Below are 23978 nucleotides of genomic sequence, written 5' to 3'. Positions count from 1 at the left end.
GACCTCGCCTACGGACCCAGCTCGCGCACTCCAGATTGGTGCTTCTGTCAAAGAACCCGTACGGACCGAACTGGTAAGTTTTTTACTCCAAAATTTAGATATTTTTGCATGGTCCGCGGCCGATATGCCCGGTATTGACCCTGGTCTTATAACTCACAAACTTAACACTGACCCTTTAGTCAGACCCGCTAGACAGAAGAAACGGAACTTAGCCCCAGAGCGCTGGAAAGCGGTCGACGAGGAAGTCGAGAAGCTCCTCGCGGCAGACTTCATAAGGGAAGTCCATTACCCAAGCTGGGTGGCCAACCTTGTGCTGGTGAAAAAGGCGAACGGCAAGTGGCGCATGTGCGTCGACTACACCGACCTGAACCGAGCTTGCCCGAAAGACTGCTTCCCCCTTCCTAGGATCGACCGCCTAGTGGACGCGACCTCGAGACATGAATTGCTAAGCTTCCTGGATGCCTACTCAGGCTACAACCAAATCTGGATGGACCAATCCGACGAGGAAAAAACCAGCTTCATAACCGAGTTCGGTCTATACTGTTACAAGGTCATGCCCTTCGGGTTAAAAAACATCGGGGCGACCTTCCAAAGACTTGTAAATAGGCTGTTTCGGCCTCTGATCGGCACAAAGATAGAGTGCTATGTAGACGACATGGTTGTCAAAACACAGTTTTCATAAGAATTAATACAAGACTTAGATTCTGTCTTCCAAATCCTGCGTCAGTATAACATGAAATTGAACCCCAACAAATGTGTCTTTGGTGTCACCTCGGGCAAATTCCTGGGCTACGTTGTCAATCGACGTGGTATCGAGGCCAACCCGGACAAGATAAAAGCCATCCTAGATATGAGACCACCTCGGAAAATGAAAGAAGTCCAGAGGCTAAATGGCCGCATAGCCGCTCTAAGCCGCTTCATGTCCAAATCGGCAGATCGCTGCCTACCCTTCTTCAAAGCAATCAAAGGCAATGGGTTCGAATGGACCCAAGACTGTTAGCTCGCGTTTGACGAGCTAAAAGGCTACCTCGTCAGTGTGCCAACCTTAGCTCGGCCCGAGGAAGGCGAAGTCTTAGAACTGTACCTCTCGGCTAGCGACGAGGTGGTCAGTTCGGTACTAGTAAAGGAAGCATAGCGGGTCCAACGACCCATATATTATGTTAGTAAAATCTTGCAGGGAGTAGAGACAAGGTACCCGCAGATAGAAAAGCTAGCGTATGCACTGGTGGTAGCAGCACGGAAACTTCGCCCGTACTTCCAGGCTCACACCATCATCGTCCTGACCGACAAACCTCTGAGACAAGTTTTACTCAAACCCGAGGTTTCCGGCCAACTGACGAAGTGGACCATCGAACTCAGCGAATACGATCTCCAGTACAAGCCAAGAACTGCCATTAAGGCCCAAGCCTTGGCAGATTTTATCGCAGAATGCACGTTTAGCCTCGAAGCCCCTGAGCCGGTCGAGCCCGAGATCCCCAGTTCGGGCGAACTCGGAGCTCCCAAGCCAAACGAGTCCGAACCCCGTGAAGTAGCAGCCAGTGTGGCATCCCTCCTGGTTAGACCAAGCGCGAACTGGGTTGAGGAGCCCTGGATCCTTCACGTAGATGGCTCCTCGAACCAACAAGGCAGCAGGGCTGGAATAGTGCTACGCGGCCCGAGCGGAACAAAACTGGAATACGCACTACGCTTTGAGTTTGCGGCATCCAACAACGAGGCGGAGTACGAGGCACTGATAGCCGGGCTAAACCTAGCGCACAAGGTCGGCGCAAAACACATGGTTATCTGCAGTGATTCCCAGCTCGTGGTCAACCAAGTTACAGGCGAATACGAAGCGCGCGAGCTCACAATGATTGCATATTTGGAAAAAGTAAAGGAGGCTCTGCTCAACTTCCAGTCACACTTCATCAAGCAAATCCCGAGGTCAGAGAATGCAGAGGCCGACGCCCTGTCCCGACTGGCTAGCACGAGCCACAACGCCAGGAGAACCGTTTACGTAGAGGACTTACCTCGGCCCAGCATTCTCGGTGGGGCAGAAGAGGTCGCTCCCATCACCGAAGCAGAGCCGAGCTGGACCGACCCACTCGCCAGCTTCCTGTTGGACGGAACCCTCCCCGCGGACCGCAACACAGCCAAGAGGGTGCAGCGCCAGGCAGCCAAATACGTCATGATAGACAAACGGTTGTACCGACGATCCTACATGCTCCCCTATCTGCGATGCTTGTGCCCAGCCGAAGCCGAGCTGGTACTCCGCGACATCCATGAAGGCTTGTGCGGCGGATACCTGGGGGCAGAGCCCTCGCCCAAAAGGCACTTCGACAAGGATACTACTGGCCGACAATGAAGACAGAGGCAATCGAGCTCGTCAGAAAATGCGACAAGTGTCAGAAGCATGCCAGCATCCACCATCAGCCCGCTGCCGACCTCAAATACCTCACCAGCCCATGGCCCTTCGCCCAATGGGGCATCAACCTCCTGGGGCCATTCCCACCAGCGACAGGCGGGAGAAAATTCCTAGTGGTGGCAGTAGATTACTTCACAAAGTGGATAGAAGCTGAACCCCTGGCAATAGTTATAGCCCGAAACATACATAACTTTTTTTGGAAGAACATTGTATGTCGCTTCGGGCTACCTCGGATACTGATCTCCGACAACGGCAAACAGTTCGAAGATATCAAGTTCCAAGAATGGTGCCAAAGTATGGGAATTAGTCAGAACTTCACGTCGGTCGCACACCCGCAGGCAAATGGCCAAACAGAAGTAATGAACAGAGCCATCCTCCGCGGACTGAAAGCACGATTAGACCGAGCCAAAGGTTTGTGGGCAGACGAACTACCAAGTGTTCTATGGGCTCACCGAACCACGGAAAAAACCGCCACAGGAGAGACCCCCTTTAACCTCACCTACGGCACCGAGGCGGTGATCCTGGCATAAATCGAAGTGCCTACGTTGCGACTAGAAGCGTACGACGAACAGACAAACGAGGGCGAGTTACGCACCAACCTCGACCTACTGGACGAAGTGAGAGACCTCGCGCACATCCGAACTGCGGCCTACCAACAAAAGGTAGCTCGGTATTATAACGCGCGAGTAAAGAAGAGGAACTTCCGCGTCGGTGACCTGGTTCTCCGTAAGGTCATGGTGCCCGAACCCGGCATAGAGAAACTTGAACCAAACTGGGAAGGACCCTACAGAGTAATGAAAGCACTCGGTGGGGGAGCATACGAGCTCGGAACCCTAGATGGAAAACAAGTACCCCGAGCATGGAACGTCGTCAACTTAAGAAGATGCTACCTATAAACCACCAAGGCAAGCACCCCGAAGCCTAGGTAGAAAACGAACTAAAGGACCGAAATGGTCAGTTCGGCAAAAAACGCAGCTCGAAGACGACCAGAAAAACAGCCATTTCATTTCAGATAAAGGTATCAGAAAACGAACTGAAGGACCGAAATGGTCAGTTCGGCAAAAAAAAACGCAGCTCGAAGACATAACTAGCACTTGAACAAAAAGCCATTTCATTTCAGATAGATGTGTACATTCAAAAAAAAAAAGCCATTACAAGCCAGGGGCTACTTCATCATTATCAGAAGCCACTTCGACAACACCCGAAGGACCTGCCTCCCCCTCGGAGTCTGGTTCGGCATCCGCAACATTAGCCATCTCTTGAGTAATGCGCGAAGTGGATATGGCGCTGGTATCGAGGTCGGGGTACGTATTCCGGATCATCCACCGGCTTAGCTTGAAACCCCTCCTGTAGGAGTCCACCATCAGATCATCAAAATCCGGCGAAGCAATATAATCACTAACAGCTTTCTTCTTCGCGTTTTCGATGCCTTGAGAGAAGATCTGAGTCCTCTCCCTGATATCCTCTTGAAGATACTCGACCTAGTGCTCCAGGTCTAGCTTTAATTCCGCCATATGCTTCACCACCACTCCCATGGCCTCGGCATCTCTCTGAGACCTCGCCTGCCTAGACCGCACGAGGCGAGCAGCAGCCTCGGCAGCACGAGCAACCTCCTCGGCAGTTCGAGCAACCTCCTCGGCAGCTCGCGCCTGCCTCGAGCATCTCTCCACCTGGTTCGCCAAGGCGTGAATGGAAGAGTTCACCTATCAAAGGAAAACGGGATCAAAGGAACGAATAGAAGAATAAAAGCCGAACTCTAAAGAAGGGAGCACTTACCACCATGGCATGAGTAACAGCACGGCAGGCCACTTGGTGCAGAGGGAGCTCGGTCCACGCCACTACTTCCTCGGGAAACATCGCCTCCTTACTCCGTTGAAGAGCATGAACAGGCGACAGCACACTCCTGAAGTCCCCCGGGGCCTCTGAGCCTGACGGCCCAGCTCGCATATGGGCAGACCCGGAGTAAGCGGGAGCCCCCGTGTGTGTGGTTTCGGCATAAGGAGCCCCCGCCGGCTCCTGCATAGGAGGAACCATCTCGGGCTCCTCTGCTGGATAATCCGGCACCTCGGGCTCCGCACACTAGGATGGCTCGGCGCGAGCTCGCTTAGCCACCCGTTTTCTCCTCTTCATGCCCGGGAACAAGTGCCCACCTTGGGTCCCTCGAGAGTCCATCGTACCTGCGAAAAGGAGTTCGGCATCAGTAAGACATGTAAGAAGAGCAAGACAGGATCCCTGGGGAAAGAACCTACCCGAACTCAGGCCCACAGCAATAAGCTTGGCCTCCGTCAGATACCGTTGACAATCCAGCCCAAGCCGCGCCCATTGCCGGAGGCCCTTCGCCGTCTCCTTATCAAGTGTGACGCCGGAATCGGGAGCGGCCATCCCCCAGCCGGTCTGAAACGGCCACCCCAGCGCACTTCGCACCCCGAAATAGTCCCGCTTCCACGCCGGGACCTTATTAGGGAGTCCGTGTAAGAGCTTGAAGCCCGGGCGAGGAGATAGGTAGTATGCTCGCCTACGCCCAAGAAGGGGACCCGCTTGTTTTTTCAGCATTAAAATATAGGAGAAAATCTCCAGATCCAAAGGAAAGCTTTCGTCACAAAATAAGGAGATCGTCCCCACTAAATTTCTAATAGAGTTCGGGTGAAGCTGGCCGACCGTCACACCGAAGTGGTTTAGAACCTCGACGAGAAGAGGATGAAAGGGCAGTCGCAGCCCCGCAGCAAGCTGTTCCCAGAAAATCACGATCTCATTAGGACCGTGTTCCCAAGGGAAGCTACCCGTAGGGATGAAGTAACCGTGCTCCCCGGGCAAGTCATAGTAGTCTATGAGGGATTGAAGTCCCTCAGGCGTCATAGTCGAAGGGCCGAACTGATCTACAACCCGGCCACGACGGGAGGTGGACGCCGACCTACCCGAAGCACCTTGGGATGAAGGCCCGACCCCTTCCTCAGGACCTGGTATCGAGGTCGGGGTACGTATTCCGGATCATCCACCGGCTTAGCTTGAAACCCCTCCTGTAGGAGTCCACCATCAGATCATCGAAATCCGGCGAAGCAATATAATCACTGACAGCTTTCTTCTTCGCGTTTTCGATGCCTTGAGAGAAGATCTGAGTCCTCTCCCTGATATCCTCTTGAAGATACTCGACCTGGTGCTCCAGGTCTAGCTTTAATTCCGCCATATGCTTCACCACCACTCCCATGGCCTCGGCATCTCTCTGAGACCTCGCCTGCCTAGACCGCGCGAGGCGAGCAGCAGCCTCGGCAGTTCGAGCAACCTCCTCGGCAGCTCGCGCCTGCCTCGAGCATCTCTCCACCTGGTTCGCCAAGGCGTGAATGGAAGAGTTCACCTATCAAAGGAAAACGGGATCAAAGGAACGAATAGAAGAATAAAAGCCAAACTCTAAAGAGATGCTCGAGGTCGGGGTCACTTGAACTACCGGGGGACGCAAACTGGTTCGTAGAACCTACATCAGACCCGCTTGAACAGTCTGAACCCTCCGAACTAGACATCGGGAAATGGAACGGGATTCCAAAAGCACTCACCCGGGAAGAAGACTGAAGTAGACCACGAAAGCTCGAACAAGGAACCTGGGGCGCGAGCTGAAAAGCCTGGATGCGAACTGAAACTTAGGCGCGAGCTCAAGAGGTACAACAGTAGCAAGGACGCCCCCCCCCCTCCGCGTGCTAATTATATCTACAGCGGCCGGAAAGCGACGGCCCAGATCGAAGCCAATCCAACGGCCCACAGCCGCGCAAAACCGCACGCCTTCCGAGGCCAATCAGCGCACGTCTTTCTGAAACTGACGGAGCGTCGCACACGTCCTGTCAGAGGACAGGTGTCAGCACGCACCTTCTCGAAACTGACGGGGTGTCGGCGCACGTCTCCTCGCAATAAAAGCGTCTGCAGCCCAACTCTCGAACGACTGCCGTCACGTCTCCCAAACGCGCGCCCTTTTTTGAAAATCAAATTAAAGCAAGCGCTCAGCACGGACCAAAACCCTCCTGCTACCTTACAAACTCCCTGCGCCAAGACGGAACCCTTGTTGCAGGGAGTGGGGGGCAATTGATGAAGGGGAATTTGGCCCGACCTCGCAATCACCCGACACATGGCAAAAACAAGCAGCTCGGGACAGTAGACCGCCCGAAGCGAGCACCGAAAGCAAGTCCAAACTCACTACTGAGCCCGAACTGCAGACCGCCCTACTAGGAGCCCGAGCTCCCTACTGGGAGTCCGAGTTCCCTACCAAGAGCACGAGCTCCCTACTGGGAGTCCGAGCTCCCTACCAAGAGCCCGAGCTCCCTACTGGGAGTCCGAGCTCCCTATTAAGAGCGAGCTCCCTATTAAGAACCTGAGCTCCCTACTGAGAACCCGAGCTCCCTGCAAGGAGACTACTGGGCCCCAAGCTTCACAAAGCTGTGACCCGAGCTGGCCCATGGCAGCTCGGAACACTCCCCAAACCGAACTCAAGACACCTCGCTCGCCACTCCAACACAGCTTCTGAAACACCAGGCTGACCAAACGTACCTGACACCAAGGACGTCCGTATCCAAGGGCGACGCACCTGACTGATTTGGGATCTGACGCCTGACAGTCGCACCTCAAACGGCCTCCTGCCACCGCCACCTGCAACCGTCGTTACTAGCCGCAGAGACGGCTCCGACAAAAGGAGCAGTGGCGGTTCTGTCCGGCCGGAGGAAATGACATCCGAACTGGCAGGGGTTCAGAAGTAATCATGCCCGATCTGACGGAAGCCTGGAAGTGAGTGCGCGAGGTGGTTATAAAAGGCTCCTACCCCCCAGGAACGAGGTAGGCTAACTTTTGCGCTATCTGGTCTATCTTGCCTTTGAAACTCTAACTTGAGCTTCGGAGCCCTTACGCCGGGTTCTCCCTGGAGCTTCTCTTCTCCTTCCGTTTCAAGTCCCTGCCACTCAGTTCAGAGGCAAGATCGTTGACAGCTAAGATCGGCCGGATTGTGCATCATCAGTAAGGTTTGCATCTCTCGTCATGTGGTATTCAATGAACTTCATTTTCCTTATTGTTCTTTACAATAGAGCCCAATCTTCTTTGTTACCTCCACAACTGCTGATGTAGCGCGATATGGATGCTTCCTCTGTAGATGGTCGAGCTGTTATGTTCTACAAGAAGGAGGATTAGAGTGCCCGGGTTGTCTTTACCTGGGGTGGGCACTCCGATGCTTAAGTCAGAGAGTGTTTTTGAGAGTTTTTTTAGAATACAAGAGAACTTATAATCATGCGTACCTTCACAGGTAAAAATGAGGACTTTATATAGGCGTCAATGGTCTGAGCCTCCTTACAACGGGTCTCATCTTCTCGCGGAGCCGTTTCCGCTTAGTCGGGTGAGTTATTACATCAGTTACATAATCTGCACAGGGGTTACGATCCATCCGAATAACTCTAGTGCGTGTGGTGCGGTAGGCTGGTCTAACAATCGAGGCATTAATGCTCCAGAGATCTTGGGCTGGTAGCGTATCTTCGGGACAAGTCAACAAGCTCGCCTCGCAAGTTGCCATAGATTCCTACAACTCAGCTGGTCTCTGAGGCAGGTCGCCATAAGATGAGAAACCCGTCAGCTCGACCCAACCAAGGTGGAGGTCATCCTAGGCGAGGTGCTTTGGGTCGACTCGCCGATCTGGTTTGCTTACTTAGCACTGAGGTGTCGCTTGAAGGCCACGCGTTGTGATGTGATTCGGAGGACCAAATTACCCCTCATCAACTACCATACTCATCATTCTCACCACCATTGTCCTCTTCTCCTTAGTCCCACTTCATCACCTTTACATCAAACTCATCCTCTAAGTGATGTCCTACTTGATGCCTGCTCCATCCCTTCTACAAATGTGACCTCTGAACACCCATCCTATCACCCCTCTTCGTTACCTCATCGCACCCATACCACGATCACTAGATCACGTGATGGGACACTTAAACCTTGGTTATTTCCTGCCTCCTACTCTCTATCCCTTGACTCAACTAAACCCAAAACCATAACCGAAGCCATGCACAATCCTCATTGGCATGTTGCAATGCAAGAAGAAATAGTTGCTCTTAGTGCTAATCACTCTTGGACTCTTTGTTTACCACCCTCTGATGTAAAAATCATCGGCTATAAGTGGATATTTCACATAAAACACAATCTCGATGGCAGTGTGCATCATTACCAAACTTTCCTTTATAGTCAAGGGGTACACACAACGTGAGGGTCTTGATTACAGAGACCTTCACATTGTTATCAAACTCATGACTATTCAGGTTGTTGATCTTGTATTTGCATATGGTTGGTCCTTATGAAAACTTGATATTATGACGACTTTCTTAAATGGTGATCTTTAGGAAACAATATACATGGCTCAACCTCTTGACTTCATAGATCCGACTCATCCTCATCATGTTTGCAAGTTACAAAAAGCCTTGCATGGCCTCAAAGAGGCTCTTCGTGCATGTAACATCGTCTTAGCTCATTTCTTCTTCATGTTGGCTTTGTTATATTTGTTGTTGATACTTCATTATCTCATCATTACCGCTAGCTCTAGTGACTCTCAGATTGCCCTTCTTAACCCTGTAACGCGTTATGAATTATCTATCAAATACTTGGGTGCACTTCACTAGGTTCTTTAGTTTGGCCCTCACCTTCACCTCTCTCATCGAAAATATATTCACAGTTAACAAATTATGCTAGTCTCTTCATCACCCGACTAGTGATCACATGGCTGCATCTAAGTGCTTATTGCACTATCTCCAAGGCACCTTGGACTTTGGCCTTCATTTTGTGTCATCTTCTTCATTTTCAATTACATGTGTTCACTAGCATTGATTGGGTAGGGTGCCTGATGATAAAAAGGTCTCATGGTGGCTTCTGCATCTTTCTTGGCCCAAACTTCATCTCTTGGATGTCCAAGAAACACTCCAATGTCTCTCGCTCCAGTATTAAATCGGAGTACTGTAGCTTAGCTATAGTTATATCTAAAGTCTTGTGACTTCGTTCTTTCTTCTCTAAGTTGCACATTGTGATGCCAAACCCACCAATCAAAGTGAATCCTATCTTCCATGCACGTACATAGCACATTAAAATTGACTTCCATTTTGCTCGCGAACAAGTTGCTCACAAGCAACTCCAAGTTCACTACATTGCCTCTATTGATCAGTCAGCTGACATTTTCACCAAGGCTATCTCTTCTTCTCGGTTCTAGCTACCACGATTTAAGATTGACCGTTGTCTTACCACCACCATCTTACATACATACATACATGCATATATAAAAATAAAAACGAAAAATATTATATATATATATATATAATATTTCTATTTTTTATATGTATAATAATAACTAGATTTCATAATTATTAGTTTTTATATGTAAAATAAAAAAATGATTTTTATATGTATATTTCTTTTAATTTTATAGGAAGCTTGGCTGACAGTCGAACTCGAGCTTATAAGCTTTTGAGTCGAGGTGAAATCAAGCTCAACTCTTTGGCTCAATCTTGAGGCTCATAGTTTTTTGGTGAAGCAAGTTCAAATAGACAAATATTCAACCCGACTCACCTCGACTCAAATCCACCCCTAATTCCCCAGTATTTGAGATAACGACAAACTCTTTCACTATTGCAACTTTTATGATCATCACTTGTATTTATCTTTATTTTTATCTGTAATTATCCTTTATTTTGTAGTTATCATGTACATATGTATGCATATATACTATATGGATCATGATACTGAATACAAGTTGAGAATCATCCTCTTCAAATTCTTCCATATAGCAAAATCATGAGGTTTGATTACCAGGCTATCTAACCCATTATACAAAACCTCACGATCGAGTAGCAGATCTAAAGTTGCTAATAAGCACCCAATTGCTCATGACATGAGGAAAAATCTCTACCACCCAAATCCTTTTTAAAACCCACGTGCACTCCTCATTCTTCGGAGGACAAGTTTCATAAATTTACTCTCTTCCTCTAGCTTTGTAGAAATTTCTTTTTGTTGTACTTGTAAAAAACAACCAATAATAGATCGAAAATCAATGCATGAAATTTTCTATCGACTCTCTCCCTCCCTCTCTCTCTCTCTTTCTCTCTGGATGCTATAAAAGGGAATCAGTCCCTCACCTCTCCATCATTGGATTATCTCTCGCCAAGAAAACAACATGGCCAAAAACATGAAAAGCACCACCGCCAGTTGTATTCTGATGGTATTTTTGGTGCTGATTGTCCTTCCAATAGGGGGTGACGCTCTTGATGCTGCCTTAGCTGAAGCTGAGAAAAGCAAAAAAGTGATCAAGGTTAACCAGGACGGCAGCGGCGAGTTCAAGACAGTGACGGAGGCCCTCAAAAGCATTCCTAAGTATAATAAAGAGCGTGTTGTCATTTCGATAGGACCGGGGGAGTATGTAGAGAAGATCACAGTGGACAAGCCATTCATCACCTTCTACGGATCGCCCCAGAACATGCCCACCTTGTCCTTCGACGGTACAGCCCATGAGTATGGCACCGTCGATAGTGCTTCCGTAATGGTGCTGGCTAACTACTTCGTGGCTGTCAATATCATCATGAAGGTTTGATCCATCTTCTTCTTGTCTTCATTACTTTTGTTTCTTTGCAATACACCATGTTTTGCACCGATTTCAAACAAACAAGAAGAACTCAAAAAAATAAAGGGTTACACTTTGTATTCTTGAACCGAAAAGAAAGTATTTGTATATTCTTTTTAATTTTTCCCTCTCATGTCGTTTCAGAATTCAGCTCCAATACCCACCGGCAAATTTAGATTCAATGGAGGTCAGGCAGTGGCAATGAGAGTCTCCGGGGACAAGGCGGCATTTTATAACTGCAGGTTCATCGGCTTTCAAGACACATTGTTGGCTTACAAGGGCAGGCACTACTTCAAGGATTGCTACGTTGAAGGGACAGTGGATTTCGTCTTCGGTGGTGGAAAAACTCTGTTTATGGTACTGTGTGTTTGTGTTTGTCCATATCTGTATGGGTTGTGATAATTAGTGAATCATAGAGAAAGAATTTGTATATATAACAACTTCCATTGCATGGTTGCAGAACACTGAGATACGCTCGGTATCAAATGAGCTTGTAATGATCGTGGCACAAGCGAGAAAGAATGCAAGTGAAGATAATGGCTTCTCTTTCGTTCATTGCAACGTTACAGGAACCGGAGACATCTATTTAGGGCGGCCATGGTTTCCTTACGGAAGGATTATCTTCGCCTTCACTGAACTGTGCGCCCAAGTCAATCCTCTGGGCTGGCATGAAGGAGCTGTTCCCACAACGTATGCAACCGATGACTTAGTTGAATCTAAATGTTGCAACCATAATTCAATTTCACTATTTGTTTATGCATCAACTCTAGACTATTAATTTAGATCATTAATTCTAAATTTTTGTTATCATGTTGCAGCAATGTTTACTTCGTTGAGTATAAGAACACAGGACCAGGATCAAACATAGATAAGCGGCCAGCATGGGTGAAAACAAAGCTAACTGATGCAGAAGTCCAACCTTTCTTGAGCACGGCGTTCATTAATGGCGATGATTGGCTTACCCCTCTTCCAAGTTTGTAAACAAGTCCATCTATGGTCGTCACCTAAGGACAAAATCTTGATATACAGTAATGGACAACTGTTATCCGTCATTGTCACAGTTGATTAACTTATAGTAACGAATGACTAAATATCGTCACTAAATATTGAGTTATAATTGTCGAACAATTGAATCATTGTCACTAAACGGTGAAATCAATGAAACATAAATCCTGTGCATCGTACGAGTCCCCGTTAGTTAATGATTTAATCCAGGTTATGAAATTGCTACTTTTTCAAATATATCTTTGCCGTTGATGAATATCGAATGCGTCTCTAATAAGTAGCAATTGCTATCTGATGATGGAAACTATAAGAGGTATTTTAGTAAACAATCCTTAGCTTTCGCTTAATAAATACTGTGCATGGCACGATTCCCTGTTAGTTAATGATTTAATCCAGGATTGTCTCTTATGAAATTGTTACTTTTTCAAATGTACCTTTCCCGTTGATGAATATCGAATGCATCTCTACCAAGTAGCAATTGCCATATGATGAATCGATTTTTCGGTGATGGCCAATTTTTTGTGCTAAGTATCTCGTCATTTGGTCTGAGCTGGGGGCAGATTAGGTGCCGAGTTAACTGGGTCGAGCTGGGCAAGTTGGGTGACGAGCTGACCAGAGTGTCGAACTGCCTATTAGGTGCCGAGCTGATCAGAGGGCCAAGTTGCCTATTAGTTGTTGAGCTGACCAGAGGGTCGAGCTGCCTGGTGGCGAGCTGGATTGATTGTTGAGCTTCGTAGTTCTTTAGAGACCTGCAAGGAATCAATGTCAGAGGACCCGGGGTGTCTAACCCGACAAGGTCGCTCCGATGCTTAAGTCAATACTCTCATAATAGACTGCGATATAAAAATCACAAAGTATGAGAGCTAGAATATGCTTACTTGCCTCCCCTATGCCATTTGGCTTGGTGCCTTTATATAGGCATTGTTTGGCATGGGCTTCATGCATCTTATCCGAGATTTTCGAGAAGTCGTCTAAGTGGTCCGAGATTCCCTGAGGCAACCGCCATGCACGTTGACCACCCTCCGGATCGTTCGACACGTGGGCCAACTTCCAAGGATCGTAAGAGTGTTAGGATATACATGCCGAATTTGTCGGCGAGCACGTCTCACAGGTCGGCGTCTAGGCCAGGCTGCCAGTTCGCGCCTGGGCCAGGCCGCCAGGTCGCGCCTAGGCCAGGCCGCCAGTTCGCGCCTGGGCAAGGCCGCTAGGCCGCCAGTTCGCGCCTGTGCTAGGCTACCAGTTCGCACTCATGCCAGGTCGTCTGGTCGTGCCTGGGCCAAGCTGCCCAGTGGGACACCATCAACTTGGCTAAGGCAAGTTGTTGCCTAAATGGTTTCGGATGTCATCTAGTTGTTCTGAGGTGCCATGTGTCACAATATCATTGGAGGGCCAAATCCGCCCTCATCATTTGCCCCCCCACTCCCGAGTTGAAAATAACTCAGCGAAGGGAGTAGATTGCTCCTTTTGGCCTGAAATGACTAATTCGATGAGCTCGTAAGCATCGATTCAATTCCTTAGGCTCTGGGAGCGACTCGCAATCCACTCTCCTTACCCTTGATTTTGCCCATGCCGAAGAGGCGACTGGGTCTTATGTGCCCATGCCGAGAAGGCGATTGGGACTTGTATGCCCATGCTGAGGAGGCGATTGGGACTTATGTGGTGCCGAGGTCTTTTATCAGCTCAACACCTTAGCCCTTGGGCTCTGGGAGCGACTCGTAGTCCACTCTCCTTGATCTTTGATTTTTCCCATGCCAAAGAGGTGACTAGGTCTTATGTGGTGCCGAGGTCTTTTATCAGCTCGGCACCTTAGAGCTACGGTTGCGCTGCATCAGCCTTGTTAGTGACGTCGGTTACCCACTCCTACAAGAATCTATAGGAGCTCGACCTATGAGGGCAGCACTACTGACTTTAGGTCACCAGCTCGCACGGGAGCCATGGAAGGCTCGACCAGCAAGGGCGTCCATGCAGTCTGTTGGCCGCCTACTCCCGCCGAAGCCACGAAGAGCTCATCTTTGTAGAGGGTACCTCGTGAAGAGGACTTATGAGGCTTTATCCGAGTTGAAATAAAGTTGGTAGAGCTGCTTAGTCAGTTGGCCATCAACTTCCTGCATAGTCTTTGAGTTCATAAAAAATGGAAACTAGAAAGTGTGAGTTTTTAGTTTCTAAAAAGTGAGAACTTAGCTTTTTGGAAGAAGAGGACTCAGCCTTTCGGAGGATGAGAACTTAGCCTTTTGTAGCGCTTCCCACAGACGATGCCAATTGATGAATCGATTTTTCGGTGATGGCCAATTTTTTGTGCTAAGTACCTCGTCATTTGGTCTGAGCTGGGGGCAGATTAGGTGCCAAGTTAACTAGGCCGAGCTGGGCAGGTTAGGTGCTGAACTGACTGGGCCGAGCTAGGCAGGTTAGGTGATGAGCTAACCAGAGTGTCGAGCTGCCTATTAGGTGCCGAGCTGACCAGAGGGCCGAGCTGCCTATTAGATGCCAAGCTGCCTGGTGGCGAGCTAGATTGATTGTTGAGCTTCGTAGTTCTTTAGAGATCTGCAAGGAATCAATGTTAGAGGACCGAGAGTGGCTAACCCAACAAGGTCGCTCCGATGCTTAAATCAGTACTCTCATAATAGACTGTGATCTAAAAATCACAAAGTATGAGAGCTAGAATATGCTTACTTGCCTCCCCTATGCCATTGGGCTTGGTGCCTTTATATAGGCATTGTTTGGCGTGGGCTTCACGCATCGCATCTGAGATTTCCGAGAAGTCGTCTAAGTGGTTCGAGAATCCCCGAGGCAACCACCATGCACGCTGACCACCCTCCGGATCGTTCGGCACGTGGGCCAACTTCCAAGGATCGTGGGAGTATTAGGATATGCATGCCGAATTTTTCAGCGAGCACGTCTCGCAAGTCGCTAGGTCAGCGCTTGGGCCAGGCTGCACCTAGGCTAGTCCGCCAGGTCGGCGTCTGTACCAGGCTACCAGGTCACGCCTGGGCTAGGCCGCCCGGTGGGACACCATCAACTTGACTAAGGCAAGTTGTTGCCTAAGTGGTTCCGGGTGTCACCTATTTGTTCCGAGGTGCCATATGTCACAATATCATTGGAGAGCCAAATCTGCCCTCATCACCATCGGTATTTATTCAATTTTTTTATTGTAGTTTTGTTCTTTTAAAGCATGTAATTAAGGCTTAGTTTGGAAAAAGTATAAATACAAATATGTATAGCATCTGCATTTGTACTCCTTTCAAGGTGAGCTTAAATTTCCTACGTCTTCTCTTTTACTTGATGATGTTTTGCATTTTCAAACTGTTTGAAACTATATAACTTGCTTCAATTGGTTCAAATATGATCACATAACAATGAGAGATGCAAATGTATCAGTTCAATTCGAATAAGGGTATATCTGCATCCGATTCGACAGCATATATCCGACATCTGATTTGACCCTAAAATTTGATCGAATCTCACAAATGGTTATTCAAATTCGAATCATTAAAGATGTCAGATATCTCAATTTGATCTGATCCAATTCAAATTATAAAAAATTTATTAAATTATTAAAAGAAAAAAAATAAAAAATATATATAAAGAAAAACAAAAAGTATAAGTATTTTTTCAACTATTTTCAATATATATATATATATTGAAATGCAATATAAACATATTTATAAATATATTAATATATACATATTTTTATAATTAATTATACATACATATTGGTTGGATCAAATCAGATTTTTTAGATCAAATAGGGGTGATCCGAATCCGATATGTTCAAAAAATCTGACTGATATTCGAATCTGACAGAAATTGGATTGGATTTGGAATGACTGATCCATTTAAACCCATAAGAACAAGACATCTGTCCCTTAAATACATCTCACTATCCCCTGTGTAGAGGTGTAAATCGACTTTATGGGCTGTTTGTGCCGACCAATGGGCCTACATGGGTCGTCCCTGCCTCCTCTAGGATCCTTAATATGTCAGGCCTAGCATGGCCCATGGCAGGAGCCCAGGCGGGCCCAAGCCGAGTTGAGCTAGGCCATGAGAGACATATTAAAAAAATAAAAATAAATGAAAATAAATTAATAAAATAGATAAGAAGTTAAAAATTCTAAAAAAAATTATTTTACATGAAATAATAAGAAAATGAAATTAAAAAATTACAATACAATTAGGGTAAAAAATACAGTAAAATTGAAAATAAATAAATAAATATATATATATACATATATATATATATATATATATATATATATATATATATATATATATATATATATGGATCATGCACACCACAAGCCTATACTAACATGGCTCGCTTTGTTGTACCGCCCCACAAACTTGAAAACCCAAGCCGAACATGACCTAAGGGGTATGGATCGAGACTAAATCAGCCCCCCACAAGATTGCCCCCCACGACATCCCACAGTACATCCCCGCAGTGTATTAGAAACATCTTCTGATGATAATCCCAGAAATGATGATGTCATCATCAGAAAATGCTCCCAATACACAGCAAAGATGTGATGTAGAACGTTGTGGGCAAGATGTGCTGTGGAACGTTGTGGGGGACAATCTCGTGAGGGGCTGATTAATGCCTGCATGCTACAATGACGGGCCAGGCCTGTGGGTAGCACAGCCCGATTTACAATTCTTCCCATGTGTGAGTACAACGGTGTGGGTGTTAAGTTAATCACATTAATAAATTAATGCGATCTCTAAAAAACATATGTTTGGAACAAAAATATTCTCTGTCTCCGTTTGAACATTCAAATAGTAGGACACCGAAAAACCTAACCCACTTCGTCTTGCTTTTCCCTCAACTTAGTTGCTACCTCTCTCCCCAGCTCATTTCACCAACGGAGCTCTCCCATTATTTGTAGAAGTTGCTTGAACGGTTGAACCCTAATCCCCTTTCCCCTTCCCCATCCTCTAAGAGTGCTTAACTTCCCCGACCCCATTGAGTCGGGGATGGGGATTGCTTTAGTGGGACAGGGATGGGGTGTGAATTAATAGGAATCCTCGATTGGGGTCAGGGTTAGGGATAGGAAATGAGGTCCCTACCTTGCCCCAACACCAGTTATATATATATAATAAATATTATTTATATTAAAATATATTATCATATATATGATGTTATTCATATTATATATATCAAAATATATTTAAAATATTATTTATATTTTAATTTTTTTATTTATCTTAAGTAAATTTATTTTTAAAAATATTGTTAACTAAAAAATTTTTGGGATTCAGGTTGTCGCGGGAAACCCATTCCCATCAAGGATCAAGGACGGAGGACAACTTTTATCCTCAACAAGGATTGAGGTCGGGGATGAGAAATATGATCCCTGCCCCATTTCCATTCCTACATATTCCTCTCCTTAGTAGGGATGGCAATTTTCCCCATTTTCGGCGGGGACCTGACTTCCCCGACCCACCGACCCAATGGGGTCGGGGATGAGGATTGTTTTGGCGGGGCGGGAATAGGGACGGGGATTAATAGGAATCCCTGATTGAGGTCAGTGATGAGAATTGAGGTCCCCAACCCCGATTATGTATTTATATATTATTTATATTATTCATATTAAATATATATTATTATTATATATATATCAAAACATATTTAAAAATTATTTATAATTTAAAATTTTTATTTATTTGAAGTAAATTTATTTTTCAAATAAATATTGTTATCTAAAAAATTTGGAGATTTGGGTTCCCGCGGGAAACCCATCCCCGTCGAGGATCGAGGATGGAGGACAAATTTTATCTCCAACGGAGATCGAGGATAGGGTTACTTTTATAATCGGAGTCAAGGACAGGGAATATGATCCCCGCCCCGTTACCATTCCTACTCCCCATCTCATTTCACCTACAACATGTTGCTCTTTCCGACTAGAATCACACTAATATGGTGAAATGTGAAGACAAGGCATTCTCAACCGAAGAAAAACTAAAGAATAGTGGTCTTCGAGCTCTACTATCAAATAGGAGACGAACGGGTGAAGGTAGAAGAAGATAGGTTGGAGCTCATGCGAGCTCTTTTAGGCCTTTTAGATCTAACAGAGAAAAGAACTCGGGCATGGGAGAGTAGGATGCATGTTAAGGGACAAATGTCACTATCCTAAGAAGTAGGGAGCAATTTTGGGAACCCCAACATGCATCCTACTTAGTGGTAATTTATTATGTTTGTTAAAAGTTATTAATATAATTAATTGAAACTGCTAAAATAAAGATTAATTGTTTTAATAATTAGCTGACATCAAGATTCATACATTGTCATTATTATTCAAATAGCAGAGGTTGCATGGGCTATAAGATAAATAGTTTTCAAATAAATAATTTTATTCTAAGGGTTGTAAGATTGAAAGTCATAAAAAGAAAAATAATTTGTCAAAGAAAAATAAATTGTCTTTAAAAAAAAAGAAAATAAATAGCTTTCATTAAAATAAAAAATATAATTAAAAAAAAAACATATATAGCCTATCTTTGCTAACACCAGACCTGATATAACCCCTCTCTTTGATACAAAGCCCCAAAAAGCCCTCCCTCCCTCTCTCTCTCTCCACCCCACATGTCCAACCAAAACAAAGATATTTTTAGTTGAACATAGTAGCTATTTAGCATGCTATGTAATCAATACTAATGCTCCACTCTAGTCATAAGATACATGGGATCCACAACCTAAAATTAAATAAATAAATTAATTAATTTTATGTGATTGAATTATGTTAAATTGATTTAGATAATTGAATTGTGTCAAATAAATTAAATTCATTTAATGTATTTTTAAATATTTTGTTAATTAATTTTAGATTTAATAATTATATTTTAAAATCATTAAATAAATTAAAATAATCTAAATAATTAAATTAACTATATTAAAAATTTAATTATATCGAATGATTATTAGGAGATAAAAATGATCAATTGTACTATTTCTTTCCACTATTTGAAAGCTCGTTGATTCAATAGCTTCAACAAAAACAGTTCTTGTTATGCTTGTATAGCCTACTCTATAAAGCAAGAAGAAATTTGGCACAGATAAAGGTAAACCGAGAGAACTGTCCTTTTAGGTAAGATAATGGTTCACAGAGGACCCATCTCATATGTCAATATCCTATATAGGTTTTTTGAAAAATATTGGATAGGGTTGACCGGCCATTGTATTTTGCATTTCACTAGTTTTTATGTCATTTTAAATCTCTCTCTATCTAATATATCCCACTCCCCCACCCCGCACCCCCCATTATAACATTGACTCCCACATGACCCCTTTCTTTCTCTCTCTAATTGGGTCCATTAGGTTTCACACAACCTCTCTCTCTAACATCGCCCCATCAGGTCCCATCTCTTCCCCTAAAAATGACAAAAAAAATTAAAAACTAATATATTAAAATACTATAATAAAATAGTTTTATTTTCAAGAATGACATTGACATGTCAACAAATCACCTCATGGTTTTTTCTCACAAAATTATAAAAGCTTTTACACTGATCCACCCTTAAAACCATATCAATTAAAAATCAAGAGAAAAATGGTTTGAGGATAACAAGCAACGTTTTAACAAATAACTGAGAAATGAAACCGTTATGGCCATCGGTTTCTGGGTCAATGGTCCGACTGTTTGATTCGAACAAATGGCTCGTTCTGATAGCAAAATAAAAATAATTAAAAAATAAAAAAATGGTCAAAACCGTTGAACGGGTCGACGGTTTGTTGACTTTTTCAATGGTTTTTTACTAGATTCTGGGTTTTGGGTAAAACGGAACTGGTTGCCTAGACGATTTCCAGGTCGAACAGTCCGACTGTCTAGGTCAACGGCGGTTCGAAAACGCTGATATCAAGAGTCTAGATAGAGGCTATGGGGAAGGGAATAAATGATGTAAAAGAGAGAGAAAGGGAAGAGAGATGGCACCTCTCGATCTGGAGCCTATGAGGGGGTAGAACCAAGGGCTACAATATTTCGCACACGAATTGCTACAGTACTCACAGGATTGGATTCCATTTAGTAAAGGAAAATATTCCATTTAGCGAAAGGAGAGGGGTTGTGGAAGGGAAAAACAAGTCCGGATCTCCTGCCTATGAGAACTCTGCCTACGTTAATCGCAGCCACATATGGAAAACATCTCATCCTCTGCATAGTATTATGTAGGGGGAGATGTTCCCAATTCACGGGGAGTAATGTATTGTGGGTAGGAGTGGACAATGTTCTCATGGGCAGGAGATTCGGAGTCAGGAAAAACACCCCTTTTGCTTTAATATTAAAAGCAGTCCAACAAACAAAGCTGAATCTTCAATCAGTAGTCAAAAGCACCTAAATCAAAACTTCAGCTTTCCCAAACTGGTCCTCATTTTTCAAATGCAATCGCTCTATGAAATTGAACCAGAAAGAGCAAAAAAAGTGAAAATCTGTCCGGCTAAGCCATTCACCCTGTAACCGGGACAGCTTTCTAGTTTCTATGTTGATTGTTGGGTTCAATTTTTAAAAGAACATTGGATTTTAGGAAAAGAGGTGAATGTGAGTTTGGTAGATAGAATTTGTGATTCAATCTAAAAATACTCAAGCTATATTTGGTTGCAATGCAATTATATTTGCAAAAAGGGAAATATAAATGCATAGAAGTGCAAATGAAAAGAATACAAATTCTGGATTAATTTTGCACTACAATCATAAATTTTAAAACAAAAATAAATCAGAATTTGCACCCAAATCATTTCCATGAATACAAGTAAATTGCATGGCAATGAAACACAACCTTAGTTGCATTCTCTCCCCTCGAATTCCAGTTCAAGGATTAATTGGTGATTTCTGAATCACTCATCCCATCAATGTAGCAACCTCACTTCAAATAATGTACCTAATTGAAGAATCTAATGCACACTTGTACATGGTTCAATTGAATTGAGTTGAACTCAATCAATTAAGGGTCCTTTTGGTTTGTAGTCAGAATTGGAAATGGAATCGAAATCCTTCAGAATTGGAATCGGAATGGTTCATTCCCATAGTCTGTTTGGTTCAGACAGGAATGGGAATGGGAATTAAAATCAGCAGGAATGAGATTTCATTCCCAAGGGAAGGGCAGGAAATGACCATTCCCTCAAATGGGGGAATGCCATTCCAGCAGGAATGGGAATGGGATTCTGATTCCGTCCAACCAAACAATTAGAATCGGAATAGCCCATTCCAATTCTGATTCCAGACTCCTATTCCTGCAAACCAAACGGACCCAAAATTTGGTTGAATTGAGGGGATGTTGGGTATCGAAGCCATTTTTAACGGTGCCAGCTAGGTAGCACATAAGCGTTGTCGTTTATCAAGGCAAATTGTGTTGTTTGGTTGGGGCGTTTAATGAAAAAACACTAATAAACATCCATGCTTATATTTTCATGAACTAGCCATTGGAGGAAGCGGTAAAATTGGAGTTCGGATCTCCTGCCCACACAAACTCTGTCCACATAACATTGCAGACACACATGGAAAACATCTCATCCTCCTACCGTCCTACGTAGTATTATGCAGGGGGAGATGTTCCCAATTCACAAGGATAGTGTTTTGTGGGTAGACGTGGACAGGAGATTTGGAGTCATCAATTGTTGTTTAATTGGTGGGGGCACAAGCTGGTGTGAGAGGACACACGGCCACTTCTAACACTGTTATATTTATGCATAGGTGGCATAAACGCCCACACTACCAAACACCATCTTTAAAGTTGAATGTGTGTGTTTTTAGCGTGGGCATTTATCTTTGAAAAACATGTCGATAACGCCCATGCTACCAAACACTATGTAAGTTAGCAATTTGCGGGCCCCACAACACTTAATCTCTCCATTACAGAATCCCACAAAAAGGAGTAATTCTGGTTCTACTGGTTAGTTATAGTTGTCTCCAAAGTCTTGTGGCTTCGTTCTCTCTTCTCTAAGTTGCGCATTGTGATGCCAAACCCACCAAACAAAGTGAATCCTATCTTCCATGTACGTACATAGCACATTGAAATTGATTTCCATTTTGCTCGCAAACAACTCCAAGTTCACTACATTGCCGCAACTGATTAGTCAGCTTACATTTTCACCAAGGCTCTCTCTTCTCAGTTCTAGCTACTACGATTCAAGTTGAGCGTTGTCTCACCACCATCAACTTGAGGGGGACTGTTAGAGCATTTGGTTACCCATAGGGATGGAAACGAATCAAGTTTTTCATAAGTTATTCGAATTTGGCTCGTGAAAAACTCAATTTAGTTCAGTCCAAAATGAGCTTAGAGCCGAATTTGAGCCCTGTGTATAGGCTCGTTTGCTAATTGAGCTTGACTCAAGAGGCTTCCGAGCCTAATCAAGCTTATACATACATACATAAACTAAAAATATTATATATAATATTTTTATTTTTTATATGTATAATAATAACTAGTTTTTATATGTAAAATAAAAAATAATAATTTTTATATGTATAATTTTTTTTATACGAAGCATGGCTCATAGTCGAACTCGAGGTTATGAGCTTTTGAGTCGAGCTGAGCTCGAGATCAACTCTCTAACTCAAATTTGAGGCTCATAGTTTTCTAGTGAACAAGCTCAAATAACTAAATATTCGGCTTGGCTCGGCCCGACTCAAATCCACCCCTAGTTCCCTAGTATTTGAGATAAGGGCAAGCCCTTTCACTATTGCAACTGTTATGATTATCTCTTATATATATATATATATATTATCTTTATTTTTATCTATAATTATCATGTACATATACAACCTGTATATATACTATACAGAGATCGTGATACAAAATACAAGTTGAGAATTAATCATCCTCTTCAAGTTCTTTCATAACACAATCATCAGGTTGGTTTTGACAATATAAGTTTCCAAACTAAGGAAAACGGATATTTTAGAATATAACTAAGGGCTGAGATGATTTGGTTTGTATCGGATTAGCTATCGAAAACGTGTGACGAATGTTCTTGAGGGTAACAGATCTAAGTGCATATACAAGCATCGGGACTTATTGCATGGAAGGTTGTGTATTGGGTTACATTTACAATAGGTTTGAGTGTAGACCTGTTCATAGGCCGCCAGCCCAGCCTGGCCCCCTGACGGGCTTGAATATACATTTGAGCCCGCGGATTTGACCTCGGGCCAAAAAGCTCGGCTCACAATAAATTCTAGCTAGGCTTGGGATTTGTTAAAATAGCCTGACTCGGCCCGACCTATAGATTAAACCCAAAAACCCTAATATTCTAACTCCTAAGTAATCCCTCTTTCTCATTCATCTCTTTTAAGTTAGTCGAACTTCCGAACCTCTCTTTTCTTTACAGTGACTCACATCACATCCTCACACTCTCAGGCAGCCACAGAACCGGCGAACACTCACTGGCGCAACCAGTAAACTCCGACAGATCGGCGATGAGTCTTCTCTCTCTCTCTCTCTCACAGACGCGAACTGACTTCACTTTTCATTGTCAAAATCTCAGCTTACCGGCGAACTCAGCACCGGTGAACACAGCCACCGGCGGTGAATCCTCTGTTAGGACAGGCTTCGGTCTCAAGTTTTTTATCAGGTCCGGGCTCGGATTCGGGCCTAACAAAACCATGTTTATGAAGACCATGAAGAGGTCTATTTGAGTGTCGTTCTTGTGCATTGTACATCCAAGCGCCTAGCCATGTGTCAGGATTTACTACCACAAATTTTGACTACCAGGCTATCTAACCCAACTGCCCATGACAAGAGGAAAAATCTCTAACACCCAAAACTATTTTACAACTCATGTGCAAGGCACTCCTCATGCTTCGGAGGACTTGTTTCATAAATTTACTCTCTTCCACTACTTTGTGTCTCATCAAGAAGGAAATTCCTTTCTGTTTTAAAAAACAATCAATAATAGACCGAAAATCAATGCATGAAATTTTCTATTGACTCTCGCCCTCTTTCTCTATGTATCTCTATATCTCTATGTGATGCTAT

General features: G+C 44.4%; 1 protein-coding gene across 1 annotated transcript; it reads left to right on the top strand.

Moving 5' to 3' along the window:
• The first annotated feature begins 10500 nt into the window (after window positions 1–10500).
• On the top strand, window positions 10501–12132 carry LOC104599040 (pectinesterase PPME1-like). The gene is made up of 4 exons (XM_010261410.2): window positions 10501–10982; window positions 11163–11375; window positions 11479–11708; window positions 11837–12132. Exons 1-4 carry the CDS (start codon window positions 10575–10577, stop codon window positions 11997–11999), a joined length of 1014 nt encoding a protein of 337 aa, XP_010259712.1. The 5' UTR covers window positions 10501–10574; the 3' UTR covers window positions 12000–12132.
• The last annotated feature ends 11846 nt before the right edge of the window (window positions 12133–23978 follow it).

The sequence above is a fragment of the Nelumbo nucifera genome, chromosome 3, assembly GCF_055504915.1.
Source record: "Nelumbo nucifera cultivar China Antique chromosome 3, China Antique-T2T, whole genome shotgun sequence".
Lineage (NCBI taxonomy): Eukaryota > Viridiplantae > Streptophyta > Magnoliopsida > Proteales > Nelumbonaceae > Nelumbo > Nelumbo nucifera.
The sequence above is the reverse complement of the archived record's forward strand: the minus strand, read 5'-3'. Positions and strand labels throughout refer to the sequence as shown.

What these genes read in the sequence shown, in the direction of transcription:
- LOC104599040 (XM_010261410.2), top strand. Translation starts at nt 10,575, where the DNA reads ATGGCCAAAAACATGAAAAGCACCACCGCCAGTTGTATTCTGATGGTA. An exon ending in CTGTCAATATCATCATGAAG is followed by an intron (nt 10,983 to 11,162) that starts GTTTGATCCATC and finishes ATGTCGTTTCAG; the next exon opens with AATTCAGCTCCAATACCCAC. An exon ending in GAAGGAGCTGTTCCCACAAC is followed by an intron (nt 11,709 to 11,836) that starts GTATGCAACCGA and finishes ATCATGTTGCAG; the next exon opens with CAATGTTTACTTCGTTGAGT.